The sequence below is a fragment of the Grammomys surdaster genome, unplaced genomic scaffold, assembly GCF_004785775.1.
Source record: "Grammomys surdaster isolate TR1022 unplaced genomic scaffold, NIH_TR_1.0 126546, whole genome shotgun sequence".
NCBI lineage: Eukaryota > Metazoa > Chordata > Mammalia > Rodentia > Muridae > Grammomys > Grammomys surdaster.
In genome coordinates, this window is record NW_021621338.1 from 4,090,232 (window position 1) to 4,110,925 (window position 20,694).

Sequence of the window (20,694 nt, forward strand, 5' to 3'; positions counted from 1 at the left end):
TCTCTCTCTCTCTCTCTCTCTCTCTCTCTCTCTCTCTCTCTCTCTCTTTTTTAAATTATATACGTGGCAGGGTACTAGCTATATACTGTTTGGCCATTTTTGTTGTTGAAAAAAAATTAATTAGCTCATTTACTTAATTTATTCATTTGTTTTATGTTTTGCTTACATGTATGTTTATGCATCACATGTGTGCCTGGTGCCCACAGAGGTCAGAAGAGGATATCAGATCCGCCTAAGACTGAAATTATACATGGTTGTGAGCCACATGTGGGTTACAGAAATTGGGTGAGCGCCATGTGGGTTCTGAGAATTATACACAGGTCTTCTGGCAAGAGCAACAAAACTGGATTAGCAGTTAAGAGCATTTGTAACTCTCCAGCCTTTTATTTGTTGAAATTTTGATCATGAAAGTATTTTACATCCAAACCTGTATACAATGGGGTGCCGAAGATATGGCCCAAGAGTTAAAAGGGCACAATACTCTTGCAAATAGAGTTTGTTTCCTAGTATCCACAGGCAGCACACAACCATCTGTAACTCTAGCTCCAGGAAGATCAAATGACAATGTAGAGAACTGTGTAGAATTTGTATTATACATGTTTATAGATATACAAACGTTTATTGCTGGGTGGTGATGGTGCACACCTTTAACCTCAGCACAGAGGCATGCAGGTTTCTGCTGCATTTGAGGTCTGACTGGTCTACAGAGTGAGTTTCAGGACAGCTAAGGCTAGAGAGAAACCCTGTCTCAAAAACAAAACCACAACCAAACTCAACTCCAAACGTTTATATGTGCTACACACTTCAACATTCCAGCATTTAAATTTCTAACTATTTAAATTTGTTCAATTCAAAATACACTTCAGCTGGGCGGTGGTGGTGTACGCCTTTAATCCCAGCACTTGGGAGGCAGAGGGAGGCAGATTTCTGAGTTCGAGAGTTCAAGGCTAGCCTGGTCTACAGAGTGAGTTCCAGGACAGCCAGGGCTACACAGAGAAACCCTGTCTCGAAAAACCAAAAAACAAACAAACAAAAAAAAAACAAAAACAAAAACAAAAAACCCAAAAAACAAAATACACTTCAAAGAGGCCAGACTCCTCTACTCCTTCCCAAAAAATACACAGGTTCAATCTGTATAAAATTAAAAAAACCAAAAAACCAAAATATACTAATTGGAAACACAGGTTGTTCCCTATACATTCTCTCATGATAACAATCATCTTCATCATCATGTAAGTGTGGTGGCCAATACCATTAATCTCAGCACTGGGAGGCAAAGAAAAAAGGAGGATCTCTGTGAGTCTGAGGCATACCTGGTCTAAAAAGCAAGTTCTAGGATAGCTAGAACTACAGAAAACTTGTCTCAAAAAACAAAAAATCAATCTCTGTGTGAGCCTAGATGGACGGCTTAGTGGGTAAATGCACCTATCAAGAAGTCTGATAACCCAAATGCAATCACCAGGATGCACATGATGTAAAAAGAAAATGAACTATAAGCTGTCCTCTGACTACCAGATGGACGCAAGTGGCACAAATGCACACACACAGATAACAAAACCATGAAAAAACCCTAAAAGTCATTTAACACTTTATTACTGTTCAACCTAGCAAATATTATCTAAGTAATCATCTCTGTACAAACGTATTTACAGAAGAGCTTTGAAGTTTCTGATTTTATACCTGACCTTTCCTTTGTAAACCAATGAAAAGAAACACAATAATTGCTAAACTGCTTTAAAAATATTACTGATGCACACCAAGTCTCACAGCTTGCTGAATATTATAAACAAAAGCTTTTTTCAAATCAAAGGGACAATCTCAATAAAATAGTATGGTGTCATAAAGCATAAAGGCAAGGTTCACAATATACGACAGACCTATAGGCATCAAAGAAATAGCAGCAAACACTCTGAGGTGGTCTCTAGTAGTACAGTAGACAGCTAGCCCCTTTTACATGTGCTATCTCAGAACTTCTAAGATGTTGGTGCTGTCTCCATTTTTCAGATAGGTACTGAGGCTCAGGAAACTTAAACTTAACTGATGACACATGTCTATAAGTGGCAGTACTACATGCCACATTTTATAATAAGAAATCCTTGGTTGTAAAAATGACATTGTAGTCTATTCTGATGACTGTAGGACATCAAACAATTGTTAAGTAAAACTATGAAATGTACTTAGAAAAACTGTGTAAAAAGGTAAAATTGAATTGTAAGACAGGTATCAGTGGTGGCAGAGGTCTTTAATCCAAGCACTTGGAAGGCAGAGGCAGGTGGATCTCTTGAGTTTGAAGCCAGTTTGGTCTACAGGACTAGTTCCAGAATAGTCAGGGATACACAGAGAAACCTTGCCTCGAAACAACCAAGCAACCAAAACAACAACAGAAAGGTAAAATTGGTATAAAATTTAAGAAACTCTTTATAAAAACAAAGTGATAAGAGGTCAGGTATGTCAAAGTACCACTGTGACACAGCTACTCTAGAGATCACCTAAAGTCTATACTATGGGGCTACTTATATGTGCTATCAATTCTTTAAAAAGCTAGGACAATTTAAATGAACATACCTGATTGTCTGAGTAAGAAAGCTGTCTGTTAGCTTCCTTCTGAGAGGTCCTGCTGCCCAGAATAGTTCCAAAACTACCAGAACCTTGAGAAGGTTTCATAGCTGGTGGACAAAAATGAATAATCATGTAGCTTAGTAAAAATATTCATCATTATTAGTGCTATATAATAATACAGAAATGGAAGCAGAAGAGGAAAAAAGACAAAACACCCAATTTTCTCTGATAGAATGTACAAATGAGATACATAGCAACACTTAGGGATAAATAAGACAAAAAGGTAAGACCATTTAACAGTATGAAAATTTAGAAAACAAAAAATGCTAGAAATTCTCAAACATAGCATTTTACAATTAATACTATGGAAAAACATATCACTTTAACTTAGGCATGGATACTCACACCAATGTCAATAAAATATCAGAAACAGTAACAATTACAGTTTCTTTCTATTTAAAAAATATTACCTTTTGTTTATTTTGTATTATTTGTGTGTTTGTGTAGACACATGCCACAAGCTTAAATAACCTCTCGAACCCATATGATGAAAAGAGAAAACCAACTCTTCACATGTGTGCATACTGTGTCAGGGTGAATGGGTTCATATACATGTCCACAAAATAAATAAATGTCACTGAAAAGATTTTCGTAAAAAAAATTACCAAGCAGAATAATTCCTATTCCAAAAGAGAAAATGCATACTTGTTTACAAAAGCTCAAGGTACTCTACAAATACAGACTTTTTAACTTGCTTTCCTCACACAGCTACCAAAATCACAGTGTTTAGAACAAAGGGCTCAGTGAGTGGTAAGAGCACTTGCTGCTCTTGCAGAGGACCTGAGTTTGATTCCCAGCACAAACATTGTGGTTCACAACCATCAGAAACTCCTGTTCCAGGGCATCCAATGCTTTCTTGTGACCTCCACCGGCACCAAGCACACATGTCGTGTATATATACATGTGGGCAAAAACACTCAAACATAATGTGAATAAATCTAAATAAGAAATCGAGTTTAATTATGAATTTGAGCATTTTTTTTCAGGCTTAAGGTTCATCTACATTTTGGATTCATATTTTGCAGTTTTTTCCAATTCGCTTCTGAATTCCCTTTCTCTTATTAGTTTATATAATGGATTGTTTCATAATGATATTAACATTATATCATGTAGAAGAACAAGTTTGAGGAGAACCTGCACAAATTACCAAGACCCTATTTTAAAATGTTAATGATATTAACACATTATTATGTATGACTCAGCAGTTGAGTGCTTCCCTAGCATCTGTGAGGCTCTGGGTTCAATCCCTAGAGCCTCAAAAAGAAATTACTCTGTGACATCACTCTAGCTAATATTTTTCCTTTGCCATGGAGATCATCTAATTGTTATATAGAGTCTAAGCTATCAATCGTCTATTCGACCCAGAGATTGTTAGAATTCACTCTTGTCTCACATTACAATTCTATCAATTTATTTTTTAAAACTCAAAACTATGATTCAAACTTTACTTAGATGAAAGAAAAGTATCTAGTGTTACTTCTTAAGTACTTAGCAATTTATCTTGTACATAGATAATGCTACCAATGTGAATTCTTTCAACTCTGTCAACTTCTTTCTTCTATTCTTATCTCCTGTACTATTATTGTGGAAAGGGAATATAGCTCAACAGTCCAGGGTCAGGGTAGTCAGCACTTACTATCTCATCTGTAGCTTAGCCTGGCCTTTAACTTGCAATGTTCCTGTCCCCACTTACTCAATGAAGAGATGACAGATATGTGTCGCTATGTCCAGCTGGATTTTTCCAAGTATTTGTAAAAATACTATTTAATACTATCAAATACTAGTCTTTGTAATGTGTGTTGTTGTGCATCAAGACCACTGAACCTAAAAAATTAAAATGATTTAGCCAAAATCATAGAGTATGTTAAGAGTTAAGCTCACAGCAAACTAATAAGATTTATTAAGTCTTTAACATGCATTCATCAGGACTCATTCTTTAGAATGTCTGGGTGTGGTGGTACGTGCCTATAATTCAAGCTATATGGGAGGCTCAGTAAGAAAGTTCTAAGCCAGCAGGACACCTTAACCTCACTCTATCTCAAAATAAAAATAAACTGAGCAAGAAATGTAGCTTAATGATAAGAGTATTTGCCTAGCATGAGAAAGACTCTTCGGTCTCCAGTGAGTATAAAATGCTTACCTGTCAACGCATTTAAAGACATGGTGTACTACATACATTAAAAAAAAAAAAGCCCACATTATTATTATTTCTATTATTATTATTATTACTGTCTGAGACAGGGTCTCTCTGTTTAGCCCTAGCTATCCCGGTCTTGAACTTCGACCACCTTCAATGACCACCTCCAACTGAGATCAAAGGCACCACAACCACCCAACTCCCACGTTCTTAGGACTGTGATTCAATTAATATGATGGGTATGGTAGACAAAAGCAAAATAGAAATATAGACTCAGTTCCCAATGTGTAAGATCTTAAACAGTGCTACATTCAAATGCTTCTTTAAGACAAGATTTTGCTATGTAGCCCAGGCTGGCTTGAAACTCACAATCCAACTGCCTCTTAAGTAATAGTTACAAGTATACTGTACACTTCCCTCCTACTCTTTCTCTTCTGCCCTTTCTTCAACAGAGTTAGTTAACAGACTGTAAACAAGGTCTCCTACCCTTAGCTTCCTGGGTGCTGGGATAGCAGGCATTTGCCATCTCACCCTACTTGAACTCAGAATTGTTAATACTGACGTTAACATAGTTCAAGACTGGTAATATGAACAAATGATTAGTAAATAGAAACCTACAAAAACCCTATTTGACAAGACTGGTGTACTAATATATCAACTAAAGATAAGAAAACTCATACTGCTACATCTTCATTCTCTGTGGAGGGGGTTGAAGGAGTGCAGGGACTTGTACATGCTAAGTGCCAGTTCTACTAGAGCTACACCTCTACTCTGTTCATGTGTTACACTTTTTTTTTTGGGGGGGGGAGGTTTCGAGACAGGGTTTCTCTGTGTAGTCCTGGCTGTCCTGGAACTCACTCTGTAGACCAGGCTGGCCTCGAACTCAGAAATCCACCTCCCTCTGCCTCCGCCTCCCTCTGCCTCCCAAGTGCTGGGATTAAAGGCGTGCGCCACCACCGCCCAACTCATGTGTTATACTTGAAAACTGAGATAAAGGTAAACAGTGAACAGTGGTATTTACTTCCTCCTTTTCAATTTTAACACCCCTTTATTTCTTCATTGCCCAATTGCTACGGCAAGATTTCAAGTGCTATATTGAACAGAAGTGGCAAGAACAGACATCCTTATGTTATTGTTTTTAAGAGAAAAGGCTTTCAGATTTTCTCTTAAGTGTGTCAGCTGTGGATGTAACATGCAAATCCTTTATCATGTTGAAACAGTTTTCTTGTGCCCATAGTCTAGAGTATTTATTGTCAAAGAATATTAAATTTTGTCATTTTTTAAAAAATCAATTGAGATATGTGTTTTTGCCCTTCCTTCTGTTAATGTGGTACATTATATAGACTGACTTTCATGCTGCACTATTCTAACATTCCAGGAATAAACATAACGTAATTCTTGTATTGTGCCACTTAACTCAGTCTAATAGTACTTAGTTGAGGATTTTTCCATCAGGAATACTGGTGAGCAGTCATCATATTCTTTGACTCATATAGCTTAGGCTGGCCTGAGCTCACATAATCTCATATAGCTCATGTTGCTAAGGATGATCTTAAACTTTGATCCTCTTGTCTCTACTCAAGTGTTGGGATTATATGCATGCCCACCATGCTTGGTTTCTATGTACTGAGCTGTTAGGGATCAACTCCAGAGCCTTGTACATGGTAGACAAACACTCTACCACGTGAGCCCCATACTTACCTAGCCCTTAGTCATCATATTCTTTTAGAACTGTAAACTCATGAGATGACTGGTGCCTACCTGCATGAAGTCTGTTTTGATGGACTGCATCTAGGAACAACCTCATTTCCTCTGCATCCTTACTTGGTACTTTGTCAATAGACAAGAAGCTGTTATCTTGTAAAGTCAACATCAGACGACTTTGTTTTGTTCCACTGGGTCGTAGTACCACATTTTTAATGTTATGACTTAGCTTTAAAAAAAAGAAAGAAAAATTATCTTCTATCTAAAATATTCAACAAATTATAATAAAGTTGTCTAAAAACTGCTAACCTTCACACGTTTCTATTTACCTTTTTCCCTTCCTACAAAAGGAGTTCCTCTTTCTTGATAAATTTAACTCAAATATATTACTTTTGTAAAGACATTTTTCTATGTTTAATTATAAGGATGCATGTGTGTCTGAGTATGAGCATGTACTAGCATCTACGGAAGCCAGGAGCATTGCATTCCCTAAGGCTAGAATTCCAGTTGGTCATGAGCTGCTCCACATGACTGCTGGGAACTGAACTGGGTCTGTAGCAAGAGAAGTATGTGCTTTTAGCCACTGAACCATTTTTTTTTTCTTTTTTAAAAAGATGGGGTCCTGCTATATAGTCTACTTGGTCTGGAACTCATTATGTAGACCATACTGGCCTCTAAACTCACAGTGCTCTTAACTACCAAGCCTCTGCCCTCCTGAGTAATGGAATTAAATATGCATGGTATTGTGCATAGCTCACATTTAGCTTTTCAAACTAACTTTGTATTGCATTTTATTCATTTTGGGAGTATCAGAGGAGGGGGTTACAACAGCATGCCAATGAAGGTCAGAGGACAACCTGTGGTAATTGGTTTTCCCTCCGCCATGTGATATGTACTTTTACCCTCTCAGCAGATCTTTGTTTTGACAATCTTACTATATAATTTAGGCTGGCCTTGAACCCACTATATAGTAAAGACCAGTCTGGCCTCAGTTCTTTCCGATTCCAGCTCCTGAGCACTGGAGTTACAAGTGTGTACCACCATACTTAAACAGAATATATGCAATACACAAAAACATACACAACTTACTTTCATAGTTCAAAAGTATAAACAAATGGAAAAATTTATTCAATAAAACTTGAGCATAAAGCTTGACATTTATTCTTTTAAAACTAATTAATAAATATACATTTTAATATGTATTTTATTTTTACGTGTATGTGTATTCTGCCTTCATGTATGTTTCTTGCCTGGTGCCCTCAGAGGCCTGATAAAGGTACTAGATGCCCTGGAACTGAAGTTACAGTTGTGAGCCACCATGTGGGTACTAGGAATTGGACCCAAGTCCTCTTAAACAGCAACCAGTGCACCTACCTACTATGCCACCTCTCAAGGCCTGATGAGTATAGATTTTTTTTTAGGTACATAAAATATGATAAGTTTTGAGGTTTTTTAAAAGAGAGCTTATTTACTTTTAAGGTATGAGTGTTTGCCCACATGTATGCATACATACTATGTGGATGCCTAGTGCTGCAGAGACCAGAAGAGGGCATTGGATACCTTGGAACTGGAGTTACAAGCAGTTGTAAGCTGCTATGTTGGTGATGGGAACTGAACCCATGTCTTCTGCAACAGCAGTCAGTGCTTTTAATCACTGAGCTACCTCTCCAGATCCTGTTTTATGTTTTTGTTTTGTTTGAGACATAGTCTTGCTATGTACCTTAAACTGGTCTCAAATTTATCACGTAGACCAGGCTAGGCCTGAAGTTGTGATTCTCTTGTATGAATCCCAAATGCTGGGATTATAGAAATGTGTTCTCATGCTAAGATATGTTCTTAAATCCAATTCACACAAATAGCAGCAGCTCTTTGCTCCACAAGAGTAGTACAGAAGATAAACTATTCAATTTTTTTTTACTTTTTTGTGTGTACATATGTGTGTGTATATATATATATATGGTGTGCACATGTCACAGAGGGTAACTTGTAGGAATTGATACTCTCCTACCCTGTAAGCCTTAAGGAACAAATTCAGAACACTAAGCTTGGTGGCAGGTGCTTTTACCCACTAAGTCACCTTGCTGGCCTAATAGCTATTTTTTAAAGACAGTAATAAGTAACAAAGAACCTTCAATTTTTTACAGTTAGAAGTTATAGCATGTTACTGTAAGGGGAGTGGAGAAATGGCTCAGTGGTTAAGAGTACCAGCTACTCTTCCAGAGGTCCTGAGTTCAAGTCCCAGTAACCACATGGTGGCTCACAGCCATCTCTAATAAGTTCCGATGTCCTCTTCTAGCATGCAGGTTCACATGAAGATGGAACACTCATAAACATAAAATAAATAAATCTTAAAAAATAGAAACAAAACAAATCCAAGATATTTAGAAAAAGAAGATGACCTGAATAATCATCCATTAAAATCTATGACATATAAAGGGATTATTTAGAACATAGATACTTTTAGAAGACACTAAAAAAATCCCATTGGATGAATCTAGCAATTATTTGAAAGGAAAAAAAAGGGGGATCAACTCAGATCACCCCGGTGTGTGTGTGTGTGAGGTTAGTAATTGAATCCAAGGTTCTGACATACTAGACAAGTACAACCACTGAGCTCGTTTTAGCTCCAAGTTTTCCTAGACAGGTTCTTATGGCCCTATCACTTTGTGGTATGTGCCCAATCTCATCTGAGTCAAGTTCTGCCTCTGTAGCCCAGGCTGGCCTTGTATTACAAATACTACTTGCTCAGCCTGCGAAGTGCTACAGTCATAGGAGCATGCCGCCAAAGCTGGTCTAATAGGGTTTTGTTTATTGTTATTAACTGTTGTTTTCTTGGGGACAGGAAGTGGATTTTAGCTTACAGTTCCATGCCATGTTTTTTTTTATTATTTTTTTATTTTTTTCACTTAATTTTTGTTTATTTATTTTATATGAGTGACCATGTTATTTTTTGAGTCAAGGTTTCATATAATCCAGGCTAGCCTCAAACTTGTTATGTGGCCCAAGATAACACTGAACTGCTGATTTTCCTGCCTCTACCTCTTAAGAGTTAGTATTATAGATATGCGTCACTGTTCATGGTTGTTAATATAGATTTGAAAAGCTAAATATTTGGTACCTAAACCTCTCTAAATTCTTTCCCACTAGTTTTCATTGCAACAATGGTGACTGCTTTCTACTCTTTATTAAACCCAACAACACTACTGAGTAATTTATAAGACGGGTACATCAAAGTTCTCGTGTCTTGGAAGTAGGAAGCCTTGCAGAGTTACTTTACTGTAACTATGACACAGTGAGGCTATTAGTGAATAAAAAAGATTTCACTAAGGAACCAGTCCAAATCAAAATTTGTTATACCTGAAATACTCTTGGAATTCCTCCAGTGTTGTAGTGAACTACAAGGCTGACTTTATTGTCTTTTTCCACAATTTCAAAGGATCCTTCTTTCCATTTTGTAATCCCAGTCTGCAAACTTCGAATTCTGATAGGACCATATATCTTCAGAGGAGACATTTTCTTTAAAAATAAATTGCTTTTAACCAAATTAAAAAGCAAAAATATATGTTCACCTGATGAATTCTAAGAAAAAAAATTACAAGTGATTATCATTTTATATAGTTTTCTATTTGAATCAATCTCTTTTATCTCTGCATCTTCATACTCAAAGGTCCTGATCAGTTGAAGAACACAGATAATAGAGCTAGCTAAGGCAGATGAAATTTAATCATCTTTCATTTCTTTTGTACATGCTTCTTTGTATCTATTAGTCACTGTATTTTGTATCCTGCACCATTCACAAATTAGTTGATATGGCAATTAGAAATAACAATTCCATTCTCAATTTAGGTGACTTTATCATTAAAGTACTCATTCTTTTCTTTTTATATAATAGAGTTTGAATTTCAATTTTAAGTTAAAAATCAACTCCAGTGACTCCATTCCTTAGAATATGGAGTTTCAACCCAATATAACTTAGTCAGCAGTAAGTATATTCACATGTACACCATATAGCAAATGAATTTTAAAAATTAGGAATAAACAAACTAGTTCAACATCCAGAATTACATTAGGAAAAAAATCACTTAATCTCTAACAACAAGAACAACAAAATCTTACTCCTTCCCTAACCCAACATTAGCATTCCTATAAAGCAATTTAACTTTAAACAAATATTCAAGTTTCCAGAATGAACTATTTTCTTCTCTTTCCTGTGTATATGATGTGTGTTATTGAGTAGAGGAACACTTGTACAGCAGTTGCCTGAGACAAGGTCCCCTTTGTTCATTGCGCATCCTGCAGGGTAGTGAACCCATAAACTTCCTATGATTCTGTCTCTGCCTCCTAACTCCTGTAGGAGTATGCTGGGATTACAGACATGTTGTACTCTGTCCAGTTTTTGATTGGGTTCTGGGAATTCAAACTCAGGTCATCAGGCTTGGTCATTGAGTACCTTAGCCGAGTCATCTTCCCAACCCCTTGAATGAACTTTAATACTTGTAAGTGACTTATATCATTAATAGGATATCTAATACTCAACTAGCTTTGCCAAAAGTCAGCAAGTAAAATTATAGTAATAGGAGATATTACCAAATAGTACTGCATATATAAATGTGCAAATATCTAACACTGTTAATCAAATTTTTTATGTATTTTCAAATTCTAAAACAGTATCTCTAAAATGGATTTTTGCTTATAAATTTATACATTATTTGAACAATACTACTGTCTAGATAGCTCAACTGGAAAATGTAGAAAAGATAGCATAAAAGACATATTCGGTCTAGAAATTGGGAGCTGACTCTGTCACTAATTGTAATTTTCTTTTCTGATATTAGTGTGTCAACCATGAAGTGCAACGGCAAACACTATAATGTTGGGGAATAAAACAGCATATATACTCAGCTGATAGTACTTTTAATATGTATGGAGTTAGTGTCCAAGCGGAATCAATCCTTCTCTATAGTATCTCTTTTTCCAAAGACCTCAATAAATCACATGTTGACACAAGCTACAAAACAACCATCTTTAGCGGCTAGCTAGGTAAGAGAAATGACTCAGGTAGATAAAACATATACGTGCTATCAAATCTACTAGCACATAAACCAAATTTGCCAGATCACCTAATTTTTTCTTCATGAAAATAAACTTTATATAAAACTACTCATTTTATATTATAAGCAATAAATTCTAATTTACTTTCAAAAGCTACAAACAAACAACTCACCTGTAGGCAAGAGACGACTAGTCTGGGGTCCTCTAGTTCAAAGCCTATAGTTATTGCACAGAAAATAACTAGGAATTAAAAAAGAAATTAAAAAACATTTTGAGAGGTCAGTACTCTTTATTCACATCCTCAAAAATTTCTGAGGGCCAACTGTGGCTACATTTAATTATTAGCAATTAACTAAATGTATAAATTCAAAGTAATAACATTTATTATTATTTATAGACCTGCCTATTCATGTATCATTTTGCTCAAACTAATAACCTTGCCAAAAGCTAAACAAGCAACCTACACTTGTAATACATTTTAGCAATTATTTGTGGCTCTATTGTTTGTCCAAGTCCTTGAGTTTTTTTCCATTTTGTCTATCAGGATTAGAAAGGATACATTTTTCCTCTCCTACATCAGCTTCCCAAGCCAGAGTCACTAGCTCTGACCTTCTTGTATTATTTTGGTATTGGACTAAAAATGGGAGGTTAAAATTCTGTGAATTCTAACTCCACATGCCCTTTCAGGTAACATTTTTTTTTAAAAGCATTTTATTTATTTTATGAATCTGAATACACTGTTGATCTCTTTAGACATGCCAGAAGAGGGTATCAGATCCCATTACAGATGGTTATGAGCTACCATGTGGTTACTGGGAATTGAACTCAGAACCTCTGGAAGAACTGTCAGTGTGCTCTTAACCACCAAGCCATCTCTCCGGTCCTCAGGCAATTTTCTAAGTAAACTACAAATCAAATAGAATCATTCTCCATCTTAGTATTATTAAATGACCTTTCATTCTCTTCTAAATAAAATACAAGTTCATTAACATGACATCAGAGCCTCATGATCCAGGCCCTGATTATCCATTCCTAGTAAGAGTCCCCTCAATCCAGCCTTCTCAACTAAAAAATTTTCCCAAAGCCTGTATTCTTATGACACTGCATCTTTACAAACTGTGGTCATGTCTATAAGTTTTCATGTATTCTCCCTTCCCCAACCTGCCTTAATTCCTTCTGTTGGTTCAAAAATCAAGGCTCAGCTTAGATGTTACCCTCTGTAAGCTTCCTGACTACTTTTCACTGGTTCTCTTCCTCATAACCACTCTGAGGCTATCTAAATCCTTCTCCATATTTCTGTTGTACTTTGTACTTATGGAGACATTTTTGACACTGTTTTATAAATGCTGTTTATACCTTTGTTTCTATGTATACTACTTGAAGACATGGAATATGTTCTTTAATCTCACTAAGTATCGGTGCTCAAAAATGATAAACAAGCTAGGCATGGTGGCACATACCTGTAAATCCCAGCACTTGGAAGATTACTGTGGACTTAAGGCTAGTCTAACTTATACAAGTACCAGATCAAAGATACATAATAAGTCCATTTTTATAAAAATGTTTTATATCCTACAAATTTTTTTCATCTTTCCTTATACTTCTCCCTTCAAAAAGTTTTGTCTTATCAAATTCTTTCATCTTGCTTTATATCTCATTATTGGTTAGGGTACCAAAAGGGAATATAAAGCACAAATATCTTAATATTTACCTTATTAAAAAATCATTATTAAATAAAACTTAGAGATAAAATTTCATGTTCACTAAAATATGTAAGAAATTTAAAAATCCTATTTTTGTCTAATTCTAAATGCAACTCTTGGTTATGAGTATAAAATTTTTGCTTCATAACTTTATGTGTAGAACATTTTCTTAATCACTTTAACAACTTTGTTTTCTTCTAATGAAAAGACTGAAAGATACAGAGCATAAAATTAGAGAATAAGTACAACTTTAATATGCTCAGTACCTTCTTTTGTACCAAATGGATGAACAATAACCACTTCTGAACACTCATCAAGTTATCAGACCTTGCCCTACTTGCTTAAGAGACAGTTTTTCAGACTGAAGTACATGTAGAAACAATTTTAAAAGAAAAATAATTTTTTTTGAGGCAGGGCCTTACATTGTAGCACTCCAGTCTAGAACTCATTGTATAGTATAGGCTAGTTTCAAACTCAGCAATTCTCCTGGATTAGCCCCTCACCGACTGGGATTGCAAAAGTGAACCATGTGCCTAGCAATAACTAAACTTTGTCAACAGGAATCAAAGATTCCTTGAACTCTAACACTAGTTGTCTTATCCAACTAGTGTTATTTTCTTTTAACAAAAGAAAATTAAAATAAATTCTAAGTATGTTAAAAGATTCTCTTTTTTCTAAACTATTTCACAATTGATTGCCATCCAAATTTGAGTGTTCATATTGCAAACAGTGTATACATTGTATTCAGTTACTTAAATGCACACATATTGGAGGCATTCTGTAGTAAAGAAAACACACTGAAGCATAAAAGTATAATTACATAGTGAATATAAAAAACTGCTAATTCTTGCCTATTTGCATAATATTGGAAACAGAACCAAAAACAAAAACAACTTACTTTTCAGTGATTTTTACTGAAAAATTCCACGTGATAATAATTCACAGTTATTCTGCTTCTTGTGCCAAAAGCAATGTACTTTTCTTGAGAAACTATTCATATTCTTCAGCTCTACCAGTGGTCCCTCCAGCAGTCACCAACTCAGCTAAAGAAAACATAAGTGTGCTTTAAAAAGTTTCAACATATGAAATTAAAACTCAAGAAAACAAATCATGTATGTCAAAAAGACTCATTTAAAGACCACTTACTAAAAATATGTAAAGACTTTCCACCCCTCACAAAATAGGGATGTGCCTGCAGTAGAGAAGGAGGAATTGTAGGAAGAGCCTGCAAGTCCATCACCCTGTGTCTTGCTTTTATTTATTGCTACTAGATTTTGAAACTAAGTCAGTGAAAAAGTACATCCTTTGTTGACTTTAGAAACATTGTTACATCACAACTGTCTTAAAGGCTGCTTCTAAGGTGTGTTGAGCTGTAGTTTTTAAAGGTGGGAAAAGGGTATCTTCACTTACCTTTTGGAAAGCACTCAAAAAAAAAAAACCAACAAAAAAATCTTTTTAAATTTTAGGTCCCTCTAAGCCTAATTATCTCTGAAATTCTACCACAAACTTTAAACAAGATTATCAACTCATCTGTTCATTTGGACAAAAGCTTCAGATTTACTATATTCCAGTTAGAAGACAGTGTAGCAGGAGAAACAAATGTGAATGACACAGTGAATGATCAGCTACCATTCCTCCTTTTCCTTTTTTTTTAGTTTAGGTTGGTTTGTTTGTCTTTTGGGACAGGATTTCTCTGTGTGTCCAGGGCTGTCCTGGACTTACTTTCTAGACCAGGTTGGCTTCAAACTCACAGAGGTCTGCCTGCCTCTTCCTCCAGAGTGCTGGGACTAAAGGCGTGTACCACCATGCTTGGCCTGATTTCCCCATGTTTATCCTTTCCTTTATCATTCAGGCAAGTCTTAATTGCTAAGCTTTAAGATCATTCTCACCTATTCAACATCTTTTAAACCCCAACTTTTAAAAAGTGCTTCCCTAATTTAGAAATTCATCACTTTGGGATAGGGATGTAGCTCAGTTGGTAGGGTACATACAGGAAACCCTAGATTTAATCCTCAGCACCAGGTTAACTGGCCTGCCTCTAATCCCAGCACTTGGGAGGTAGAAACAGGAGGGTCAGTTCAAAGTTCATCTTTGGACACACAGTGAGTTTCAAGGCCAGCCTGGACTACATGAGAACCAGTCTCAAAATAAGTAAGTTGATTAATTAACTAAAATTCTCACTTTTTTGCCATTACCTCACCCAGTATCAATCATTAACTAAGCATAGCAATAAGTAGAATATCAAGCACTTTCATTTAATATTAATAACCTCTTTCTTTCTTTCTTTCTTTTTTTTTTTTTTTGGTTTTTCGAGACAGGGTTTCTCTGTGTAGCCCTGGCTGTCCTGGAACTCACTCTGTAGACCAGGCTGGCCTCGAACTCTTGAACTCTCGAACTCAGAAATCCGCCTGCCTCTGCCTCCCAAGTGCTGGGATTAAAGGCGTGCGCCACCACCGCCTGGCTAATATTAATAATCTAAGGATAGGGTTTATAACTGTATTTTACAGATAAAGGAATCTCAGGCTTTCAGAGATTCAGAGGCAGAGGAAAAAGCAGCAGGTGGATCTCCGAGTTCAAGGCCAACCTGGTCTACAGATCGAGTCCTAGGACAGCTGGGGTTGCACAGACAAACCTCAAAAAACCACTCCCCTACACGAAAAAAAAAAAAAAAAAAGAAAAGAAATTTATGCAGAGTGCTAGAGAAATGGCTTAGTAGTCTAGATCACTTGTTTCACTTGCAGAGGACCTAGTTTCAAATCCCAGCATTCACATGGTAGCTCACAACCATCTGTAACTCCAATTCCAGGGGACCAGACACTCTGTTCTCACCTCCACAGGCACTAGGCACAGATGTGGTATACATACATATGTGCAGGAAAAACAGACATAAAAGTAAGCAAATCTTTAAAAAAAAGGAAGAAACAAAGAAAGATAAGATAAAAGTCAGTAAGAGAAAAAGCTGCTTCCTTTTTTGTTTTGTTTTGTTTTTTGAAACAGGGTCCCATGTAACCTAGGCTTGCTTTCAACTATGTTATGTGGAGGCTAACTACTATTCCTCCTACTTCTACTCTTCAAGGGCTAGGATCACAGGTACATACCACTACACCTGGCTAGAACCCAAATTTTTAACCACTACCATAGATCATCCTCATCAATGAATTCTGAGTCACTTCCCAGACATTATTCTCAAAGGATTTTTTTTTCCATCAATGAATCCTTTTCTTCAAAGTCTTTCTAAAGAACCATTCTTTTGGTCTGGAGAGATGGCTCAGCAGTTAGGAGGACTGACTGTTCTTCCAGAGGTCCTGAGTTCAATTCCCAGCAAACACATGGTGGCTCAAAACCATCTGGAAGAACCATTCTTTTTATTTCTTAGGAACCAAAGTCCACATTATTTGTTTTTTTAGTCTTCTCCCTAATTAGGAAGGCACATGATGTATAACAACAAGAACTCAGGCACACTTCTAGTATATTTCAACAAAATAAAAGTACCTGTTCTAATACTTAACTCCATTGTAAACATTTTTACTTGCTCATTACAAACTAGGAAATAAAACCAAGTACTTGTGTTTGACATCTGTAACACTTTAGTGTTTTATTGTTTTCAATATAAATTCTTAAATCCCTAAAACATGTTATTAAACTTTAATATTGACTTCCTTATCTACTAAGAACTGTTTTATCTATTTGTAGAAATCTCATCTTGCAAGTAATTAAATACCACCATAAATGAATACATCCTGAACTGGGAGCCTGAAGCGGCTTAAGACCCTGTTTAAGGCAGGCGTGGTGGCACACACCTTTTATCCCAGCACTTGTAAGTTTGAGGCCAGCCTGGTCTACAGAGAGAATAGTTAGTTCCAGGACAGCCAGGGCTACAGAGAAATCCTGTCTCAAAAAAACCCAAAAAACCCTCATCTTTACTAGTCTCAATTTAACCTGTCGCTAAAAAAATATAAACCACTCTTATAGATTTTCAAGGACTCTCTTTCCTAACAAAAAAATAAAACATAAAAATCATAAAAAAAATAGAACCTGTAAAGAATTACCCAAATGGAAAAGACACTAGCTGTCCAAGCTTGATGACATGAGTTTGATCCTGGATCCAACAGTGAAAATTGAATGACTCCTGAAACATGTCTTCTGACCACATCAACATACATGCCATGGTACACATGTACCCAACCCACATGTTTGCATGAACACGTACACAGATACCATATCAATTATATATATATATATATATTTTTTTTTTGGTTTTTCAAGACAGGGTTTCTCTGTGTAGCCCTGGATGTCCTGGAACTCACTCTGTAGACCAGCCTGGCCTCGAACTCAGAAATTCACCTGCCTCTGCCTCCTAAGTGCTGGGATTAAAGGTGTGCACCACTACTGCCCGGCTAATTTTTATAATCACATACAGTAAGTATACAAAGGAGATAAAGTTCAAGTCTTAGGGGAAAGAAATTTTTTTTATCTAAATAAGATTTTATCTCTAATTTACAAAAGATTTACCTCCATTAGATTGTCTGAAACCAGAATGATTTCACACAATCCTGTTCCTGATTCACATAGGAATTAAGTTTAAAAAAAAAAATCCTTAACTGGAGATCCTCGGTTGCTTTCCCCACCTCATTTTCAAATAGAATCCAGGCTTCCAGCATGCTAACCAAGTACCAGCTCAGCTATATTTCTAGCTGTTTTCCTTTGATGTGTCCTTTGCAGAATAATTCATTTGATAAGAGTATCTGAAAACTGATGCTTTCAAAATGTATGATGATTCTTAAAGCATCTTATACTTTAAATCATTACAAGCTTATGCAATTTCCAATTTGATTCATTTAACCATTTTTGAGAAATGAATGTGAAAGTCGCTTTATGCTCATTTTTTTTTACACCTCGTGTGTGTGTGTGTGTGTGTGTGTGTGTGTGTGTAAAAGAGAAAAAAATCAACAAGGCTTCTCTGAGAAAGTATTATTTAAACTGAAAATTCAGACATAAGTTGATCGAAGGATGGTAGCACTCACTAGTGCTGGAACAATCCAAATAAACAGAGCAGTGTATATGCAAAAGCCGTAAACCAGAAACATTGAGTGTCTACATAAATTAAATCAGTGTGGCAGGAGGTTAGTTAAAAGAAAGGAAGAGGTCAGAAGGTGAAGGTAAAGAAGCAAGCAAGAACCAGGTTATATAGAATCTTGTGATTCTGAAATAATAATAATAATGATAATAATAATCTTCTTCTTTTTCTTCCTCCTCCTCCTCTTCTTCTTTAAAAGAGATGGTCTTTTCATCTAGGCTGGTATATCTTGAATTTCTGATTCTCCTGTCTCTGTTGGCTTTATGTGGTGCTGGAGTGTAAACCCAGGGATTCGTGCATACTAGGCAAGCATTCCAGCAACTGAACTGTATCCCCAGAACATGATTTTAAATTTTATCTTAAAGTAATAAGCACCTTGGCAATGGGAAAGTCACTGAAGGGTTTCAAGCTAAGAAATTATATGTTATTTGAATGAATGGATAGATAGTGGTGAGTTTGGGAAGAAGACAAAAAAGAAAAACAAAATCCAGGGAGATCAGATAGGAAAGTAGTGTTTTTAACTTATAATTACAATAATAATTAATTCTTACTTGTCAGGCAGGACAGCCAGGGCTATACAGAGAAACCCTGTTTCGAAAAACAAAAAAACAAAACAAAACAAAAAATTAATTCTTACTTGCCAGATTCTGTGTGTCAATGCTTCAGCAAGTTTATAGCACTCATAATAATCCACTAAGGTGAGAACTTTTTTTTTTTTTTTTCTGGTTTTTAGAGACAGGCTGTCTCTGTTCCTGGCTGTCCTGGAATTCACTCTGTAGTCCAAGCTGGTCTTGAACTCAGAGATCCATCTGTACCTGCCTCTCACTACCCAGGTAAGCTATGAACTCTTAATCCAATTTTATAGGTGAGAATAGGAGCAAGGGAGATCAAGTTCATATGAAAAAGAACTGTGCTTTGAACTAGAAAAGTAAAAGTGAAGATGGTCAGAAATAGATGCAAAACATGTATTGGAAGTAAAACAGAACTTGGAAAGGTATGAACACATAGGATGAAGAAATCAAGACTGCCTCTCAAGCTTCTGCCCAGTGTAACTGAACAAATGGACAGATGGCACCATGTGGTAGTGGACACTGGAAAGGAGAGAATTTGGGTACAGATAGAAAGATCAAGACTCTAGCTTTTAAAGGTGTCATATTTGAAATTCCTAAGGGGAAAAAAATCAAGTTGAGATGTTAAGTAGAGTTAGCTATTTAAATACGGATCTGGAAATAAAAATCCTCAAGTTATCAACATATAGCAGAATTTAAAGCTTAGAGAGGATTGGAAGAGCAACAGAAGAGAAACCGCAGTCCAAAACCAAATCATTTTACCCTGCCAAAGTTTCTTACCAAGACAACTGATTACATCTGTCCTTGGGTTTTTCAGTCCCTCGTTTACCTTTTGCCAGTATACAACACTATTCTTTTGGATATTCATCCAAATATTAACATGACAAATGACAAACATATCATACAAACACACTAGTGTCCATCTATCTGTCTGGCCCGGAAGCCTCCTCTAATACTAACCCAATAAACCCAAATGCCCCCTTAACATTCCCTCTTAGATTAGCTCTTTCAGCTATAGACTCATTAGGTAGTATAACTCGTCAAAAGAATATCTGAAGAACACTACAGTACAACTCTCCAACGACATGGAACTTTCTTACCGATTACCTTTCTATTTTTCGCCAGATCTTGATTTAAAATTGGTAAACTGGACATCGTCAGTGTCATGGCTAGATACAGACAGCAACCAAATGCACGACAAAAATTACACTCACTCTCTTTCAGCGAGTAATGTCTAAGAGGAGTAGGAAAGTTAAGAATGATCAAGAAGGCGAGTATCGCATCCAAGGTCTTGATGAATATGTGGCAACAAAGTCACCTGTAAAGACAGCAGGCCTTGCACAGAGGCAAGCTGAGACCACCTGAACCTTGGTGAAGAGAGGCCAGGTTTAGAATGCAGAAAGCAAGTGACAATACGGACGCGTTAAAGGAGAAGGAAAGTAAAGAGAAAACACTCTAATGGGCCACCTGTAAGGCATAGGGAGAGTCCAAGGACCCGGGGCGGGCTGAGAAGCAGACCGGCGAACTCTGGAGTGGACGCCGAGTGGGCGGACCGCACAGGGTGGGGGGGGTGCCGGGGAAAACGGCTCAATTCAGAAGCTGTCCCGGCTAGCCATACCTGTGCCAGAGGGTCCCAGCTCGGGAGAAGTTTGCCGGAAGCACAAAGTTCCCGCGGAGTGGGAGGAGCCGAGAGGCTCGGACGGAAGGGGCTCCTCTAGCCCCAGACAGCGAGACCGGTCTCTCCTCAGCACACCTAAACCCGCTGATGGCGGGAACTGTGACTACACGCAAACACGTACTGACGCACGTACTCTCGACGCAACCAGTCCAGGC

The 20,694-nt window shown here is 36.8% G+C and overlaps 1 protein-coding gene and 1 long non-coding RNA gene across 3 annotated transcripts in view; both read right to left on the reverse strand.

Annotated features, from left to right (window-relative positions):
• Positions 1-10,035, reverse strand: part of Usp37 (ubiquitin specific peptidase 37) — a 60,005-nt gene extending 49,970 nt beyond the window's left edge. For both annotated transcript variants that reach the window (XM_028760646.1, XM_028760645.1), the window contains exons 1-3: positions 9,818-10,035; positions 6,518-6,689; positions 2,566-2,666 (exon numbers count right to left, since the gene is read on the reverse strand). In XM_028760646.1, coding sequence (XP_028616479.1) covers positions 2,566-2,666; positions 6,518-6,689; positions 9,818-9,973 — 429 coding nt within the window. In that variant the 5' untranslated portion in view covers positions 9,974-10,035. The remainder of the gene's footprint in view (positions 1-2,565; positions 2,667-6,517; positions 6,690-9,817) is intronic.
• Positions 10,036-11,704: 1,669 nt separating this feature from the next.
• LOC114614954 lies at positions 11,705-20,554 on the reverse strand. The gene is made up of 3 exons (XR_003710415.1): positions 20,480-20,554; positions 14,114-14,258; positions 11,705-11,752 (listed from the first exon to the last, which is right to left on the reverse strand). It is a non-coding gene; the product is annotated as an uncharacterized LOC114614954 (long non-coding RNA).
• Positions 20,555-20,694: the final 140 nt, after the last annotated feature.